Source organism: Lactuca sativa, chromosome 8 (assembly GCF_002870075.4).
Source record: "Lactuca sativa cultivar Salinas chromosome 8, Lsat_Salinas_v11, whole genome shotgun sequence".
NCBI lineage: Eukaryota > Viridiplantae > Streptophyta > Magnoliopsida > Asterales > Asteraceae > Lactuca > Lactuca sativa.
In genome coordinates this window covers 164,206,451-164,213,550 of record NC_056630.2, presented here as the reverse complement: position 1 = coordinate 164,213,550, position 7,100 = coordinate 164,206,451, and the positions used below count along the sequence as shown (strand labels likewise).

At 29.4% G+C, this 7,100-nt stretch overlaps 1 protein-coding gene across 1 annotated transcript; it reads right to left on the bottom strand.

Moving 5' to 3' along the window:
* Positions 1-2,465: 2,465 nt before the first annotated feature.
* On the bottom strand, positions 2,466-6,778 carry LOC111878204 (protein trichome birefringence-like 34). The gene is made up of 5 exons (XM_052766235.1): positions 6,204-6,778; positions 4,226-4,403; positions 3,654-3,850; positions 3,183-3,338; positions 2,466-3,088 (listed from the first exon to the last, which is right to left on the bottom strand). The coding sequence occupies exons 1-5, from the start codon at positions 6,545-6,547 to the stop codon at positions 2,734-2,736; spliced, it is 1,230 nt and encodes a 409-aa protein (XP_052622195.1). The 5' UTR covers positions 6,548-6,778; the 3' UTR covers positions 2,466-2,733.
* Positions 6,779-7,100: the final 322 nt, after the last annotated feature.

Sequence of the window (7,100 nt, the reverse complement as noted above, 5' to 3'; positions counted from 1 at the left end):
GAAGCTAAGGTTATATACCCGCTTCCTTCAATAAATTCACCCATAATAACAACTATGACCCTCCCTTCCAAAATCAATTCGCAATAAGTCCCATATTTACCTTTTAAACCCCAACATTTAAAATCCATTGCAATCTAGGTATAATATTTACAAAACAACCCCTTTGTCTCCAAAATCACTTCAAATAAAGTCCCAAAAGTTACAATTTAATCCCTGCCTTCAATAATACTTACAAATTAAGTCCAGATTTACACTTTTAGCCCCCAATCTCTAAAAGTGTGACAAATAGCTCCTCGAGATCAACACTTTGCTGAATAATTATTTGTTTTAAGACTACGAGCCATCCATTAATTAATTTATTTATTTAATAAATAAACGGGGTTTTACACTTAAATATGGAGAAAAGCCTAAAAATCATGGGCTTGGCCGTAGCATTCGCCACGTCATGACGCCCTTCATGTCACGTCGTGGCGACCATACGAAATACACATTATTCATTTTGTATACTACACCACGACACCCTTCATGTCACGTCGTGGCACATGGTTTTTCTATTAAAACCATGCCTTTTACTCCTATATAGCATTCATTGATCCAATATGGGAAACAGGTGTTACATAAAAACATAGTTCATTGATTATGATATAACAGTAAGAGTTTTGACATCGAGTTAATATTGTTGCAATTAAGTGACTGTGTTTTATGAACGTTAGTGATGTTTGTTGGATTTTATTCAAAAATTGTCTAATTATAGTGTAAAAAATGATGTGATTAGCAACGAAAGCAATTTTAGCTTTGAATAAACTCAAACCATTTTACCCACCAATGATCATTTTGCAAAGCTTAAAAATATTAAAACAACCACAGAAAGGAAAGAGTTTACAACATTTAAAGACTTTGGTTCCTTTTGGCAATTAGGAAGTTAATGAAGATAACATGAAACTCCAAAGAAGAAGCTATCTACATGTATCCTCGTAGTAAGGAAGTGCCACCAAAGATGCTAGTTTTCACTCGTATATATGTTGTTCTTAAGCCATGAAGACATATACTAAAATATGCTTAAGGAGAAGCAACATATAAGCTCTTAATTCTAGCATCAAAATTGCAACAAGAAGAATAGAGGAAATAAGGCTTGCAAATCTCAAAATTTTGGCAGCCAAAGAGGGAGAGAAAGAGTGATAAAAAAAATACTAATTTTTGGTTAATTAGTCTCCTTTATATACCAACATAAGAGTACCAAGAGGCCATACCATCTATTAGTCAAAGCACTAAAAGGACAAGCACGAATGTTAATTTGAAAGACAAAAAGCAAGCATTTGTTTGCTTCTCTCAACCTACGACTTTTGGAGACAAAAGTCAAGGCCCAAAAGTGTTAAACACTCCATCTTATAACTAGTTAGTTATGTTGTAACTAAGTGGTTACTATAAGTGTCCAAAATGTTGTACAAAACATTAATAATCATACCATGTGATATTTCACTAGTTTTTGTTCTCTTTATTATTATTATTTTCTAGAAACAATAATCCCCAATGTTGGTAAAATATTATTTTCATAAAATAATGTTTTTCCAATTAAATATAAGTGTTGATATACATTAATAATCAAAAATATTCTAATAAATAATCAATTAGTATTAACTTGCTATAAGGTATGACTCTATTGAATCATATGTCAATAGCAATATCATTCTTCAATGACTCCTGTGCATAATGATCTTTCAATCTCCCGCTTGCACAAGATTGATTATAGATTGATATAGACAGTGGTGAACGTTTACCAACATTTCATTGCCCTAATAACACATGACGAAGAATGTCATTCATCAACATCTAATTCCCAAAGCTCAAAGCTACAATTGATATATAAGGTAAGTTTATCAGTTATTCTATTATTACAGACATCCTGTTAAACACGGGACTTGGATCGTAATCTATCTAAGTTGGTGTTCAACTTTGGGAAACGTGCGTTAAATGTCAAACTCTCAACACATAAGAGGAATAAATCTCATATTGACTACATAAGCCTCTTGCATCGTTCACACTACACCTGATAATGACATTTATAACTACCCGATTAAGGATCAACGTTTTACCACAACAAAGCATAACACTCTGTACACTTAAGTGTCATTATGTATCTTAAGTATTAAGGATACAAAAATAATACCTTTTTATCAAGTATCACCCACGGAAAGATCTGTGGGGTAATCTTGATGCGGATCCATTCAATACTAGTTCTTTGACAAGTACCTATATACATCTTAGTTACAATCCATTGTCTACTTCCATCTAATAAGAGTCAACCAATCCAATTCATATTAGTCTTACTTCATAATTGCTCCAACAATTATAACCGACTTTAAACTTTTAGAATAATGAAATTATTCATGGATTAAACATGTTAATATAGAACACAACAAATATTATTGTGATGATCATATAAAATATCTGACTAATAAATTACATGTAGAAAGAGAAATTATCTAAATAAATATCACAATGATCATGAACATACAATCATAATTTATTCTAAAAACTCAAAGATATATTTTATGTATATAAAAAGAGTCAAAATTACATTTTATAGTATTAAAAATAATTTTTGATATATATATATATATATATATATATATATATATATATATATATATATATATATATATATATATATATATATATATATATATATATATATATATATATGATTAAACTATCCTATCTAAATGAATTAAATTATATATGTTTGCGAAGAATATGAGCCAATAGTAACTCATTCCAAACATCTGGGACACCTGGAAGGCACCAATGTGTACAATCTGCATAACTCGAAGGGTTGGATAGTTGTTCCTTCGCTAACGGAGAATAGTGCAATCTGTGAATAGAAGGATGCGCATCTTTTCTATTTTGTGTTAATTGTGTTATATTCATCATTTGCACATTCACCCCTCTTGTTTTCAATTTGTTCAAAGATGACTCCAGTATCATCAACATTTTCAAATCAGACCCACTTTCCCAAAATTCATCTTTCATTATTGGCTCAGTTTCATTTAAGCAGTTTTGATCATCTTGCATACCCCATTCTACACCTCTGAAGATAAATTTACAATGAAACTATAAATATCTAAACATAGCAAAAAAAATTTAAGTAACTGTTTTAAAGAAAGTAGTTTTTAGTATATTACTTGTGATGTGTTGCAGTCATACTCATGAAATATGATCGGGTCCTTGTGTGATTGATATGACTATGCAACCAATTAGACCATGTTTTCAGAACCATTTTGTAACCATTATGGTTATCGACTATGTCGTATTGTGTAGAGTCTTCAAATGATCCATTCCTAATGAAAAACAATACTCTAAATAGTTAATGTCATAAAAGAATAACAAATTATATTGTTTATCACAAAATACGATTTTCTAAAAACGTATACTATAAAGAAGTAAATAACTAGAACTTTGTCTTCACAAAATACCATTCTTTCAATGGTATTTTATGTATAGAACAAATACTTTGTTAAACATCATTGTACTTTTTTAAAACATTAATGTTTTAAAAAATAGTTTGTTACTTATTTTTGATCGATACTAACTATATCTTGGAATTCTTTTACAAAAACTACAAGACTAATGTTGCATTTAAAAGTTACACTCACAATATTTTTACTGTGGGCATCCTCCACCAAAGATACGAGTTAAAGACTAATATATCAGCATTAATCCAATGTGTAGCATGTTTCTCTATGGAATTGATACGAACTATACGCTCATTCGTTCTGTGTTTTGATGGGTGGTCACCATTGGATTCTACTAATAATGGAGACCAATAGAAGTCAATCGAAACATTATAATCCTGTATGTGCTCATTATTAGAAATATTCTAAAAAAAGATATATAAAATATAATGGAACAAACATAAAGAAGATAAAATATGAAAACAAATATCGTTGGGTTTAAGATCTACACATGTACACCCATAGATTTAAGATGTGAGGAAATAAAGCAACGCATAAATGTAATTGTGTTTTTCATCTTTTGGCCCATTTCATTATTAGAAAATTTTATTAAATTTCACTCATTAAGCATTTGAACTCATTAAGCCAAATTCTAACTAAAATTTGATTTATTTTTAGATATTTAACCAAAGTTATGGCATCGATATAATCAACAAAACAATGAAAAACAATATTTCTTGTCAAGCAATATAAGTGAGGATAGATTTACTCACAAATACTTTAAAGGTGAACAAGGAAACACCATGAATTTTCTGCATCTTCTTTCGACCAAGTGGGATGACTGCTTGAAGCATGCAGACCATTGACACCCATTGGTTCCTATTCACTGAATCTCCAATGAAAATTACCCTTTTACCCCTCAGCCTCTCAAGAGCTTCTTTGGCATCAAACCTACACAAGGTCAACAACCAAACAATACGTTTAATTACGAATTACAATATCACTTGAGATTCTAACTCTTCTTTGGTCCTTTGAAAAAGTAATATATTTTTTAAAATTTTGGGTTGTATTGGTAGAATACAACATTTTATTTTAAGCAAACTTTTTAATCAACCTTACCTTTTACTTCCTAGCACAGGTAGTTATAATTACTAATGAATGGAAACTATTACCATTGCTAATTAGCAAATTACATAAAAACCATTATATTTATTAAATTTACGATTTAACCATTATTTTTTAATTTTATCGGTCATGGTAAAGTTTGACAGTTTATATTGTAGACCACTTTAACATGTTATAGCTGTTATATCAGGTTAAATGGTAATAATTATTTTTTGAAAAAATATCATAAATGGGTTTCGTGTGTTTTCTCAGATCTGAAGTTTAGTTCCTGTGGTTTAAAAATATCATAGATGGTCTCTGTGCTTTCAAAACTTTTGATGATTGATCATTATTGTAAACTCCGTTAAGGTTCGTCCGTTAACTGAAAGGTATTTTCGTCATTTTACTACCACAGAGACCATTTATAATGTTTTCTCTTATTTAAACAAAATGAAAAAAGAGTGAAAACATCATAAATGGTTCCTGTGGTAATGAAATGACGAAAATGCTGTTCAGTTAACAGATAAAACTTCACGGAATTATCAATAATGACCAATCGTCAAAAGTTTTGAAAGCAAAATGACCATCTATGATGTTTTTAAACCACATGAACTAAACTTCAGACCAAAGAAACTATTTATGATGTTTTTTCTAATTTTATTTAGCAAATTGATTGCTGTTATATAGTAGTGGTCGAAATATTTGATGTTAAAGTTTAGTTTCAACTAAACCACTAAACCATTAAACTTTAATAAAAATTTCTGGCTATTTTGACTTTCTATTAATTTTTTTTCAAACTTGACTGATTTTTATTAATAAAGCTGGAATATAATAGTTAAACCACAAAAAATATAAAAAAAATATAGTGATTTTTCTTATATTGACTTGATTATTTTCTCCAAAAAGAAGGATATAGAAGTTCCCTAAACTCTAAAAAATTCATTCCTCTGTTATTCATGTCATTCTACAACTGTGGTTCAAAAAAAAATTTACTTAAATTTTACAACAAGAATCTATTTCTACAAACATTTTGTGGCTCGAAAAGTCCATAACTAATAAAGTATATGACTAATATATGATATAATTAAATAATGGAGTGGTTATAGTTCATCTATCAACATTAATGTAATCCATAGTTTTCAATAATTGCAAAAGTTTGATTCAAGATATATATAGTTAAATAATAATAAATCAAACTACTTTAAATATTTTATAAGAAGACATTGTTCTCTAGAATGAACACTTTATACAAACTATAAAAAAAGTATTCATAGACTAAAAAAAGAGAATTCATAGAATTGTGAAGCGAACCATCATTTCACGTGTCTCAATAGACTTGAAGTTTAATGGAGTAATAATTAAACTTTTCAATAGAGAAAAAAACTAATTTTTAAATATTTATTTTATTAAAATATGTTGAATTGGGTTTTATAAAGTTTAGTTTATAGAAATTAAATAATAGAGTCGTAGAAAAATATATATATTTTTGATGTAATAATACATTAAACTTTATAAAAATTCAATTCATTGTCGATATTTTAAACATGATTCATGAATCATTTCTAAAACCATAATCCATGGAACATATATAGATTTGTATCACGATAAAGATTGAAAAGAACATAGATATTATACATATGTATATACCTTGGAAGGTTACAAGCATTGGGTTGCCATCTCCATTGTTGATACTTGGAGTCCATTCTTCCATATTGTCCACAAGCATAATCACCACGAATATAGGGGCAATCAGAGTCTTTATAGAGAGGATATGAGTCGTTGTCATGAACCCATTTTCCAGAAAACAAATCACATCCTTCTAATGAATCGTAAACAGAAGTATCGTAGATGACTAGTGGACGACTTGCTTTTTCTTCTTCATTATTGTTGATGTTGACATAATATAAAGCTATGGTCACTAATGCCCCAGTTATCAACAACATGATCTTCACACTGCTCTCAACCATTTGCAATGGCTTCTTCTTCCTCATCTCTCTCTCTCTCTCTCTCTCTCTCTCTCTCTCTCTCTCTCTCACACACACACACACACACACACACAATTAAGTAAACACCTGAGACGTATACAGATACGTAGAACACGGAATTGGTTGCTTTTTAAGTAGAGTCTTGTTGTAATCAGTCAACTGATTGAATTATGATCAACGATGGCTAAAATGGAAATATGTGCGATATTTGGTGTAGTTATCTCTTGAACGAAAGCTATGGTGATTATAAAAAGTAAGCAAAAGTGTCTAATAATTAATGAAAATGACAAAAATAGTGTTTGTTGACATGACAATCAGCCAAAAATAAGTTCATCCCCATCGACTGGGTTTAATTAGTGGATTTATATTATGAATTTAGTTTAGCGTCACAATTTTTAATTTTTTTTTTATTAGAATAGAGGTATTTTAATTTAAACACTTTATTATTAGAATGTTTTCTTTTAACTTTCTGTCACGTTAAGATTTTATCTTTTAGGCCTATTTTCTTGCACCTGTCATATTTACAATACATTTAACGTGATTACTGATTTAACAAGAA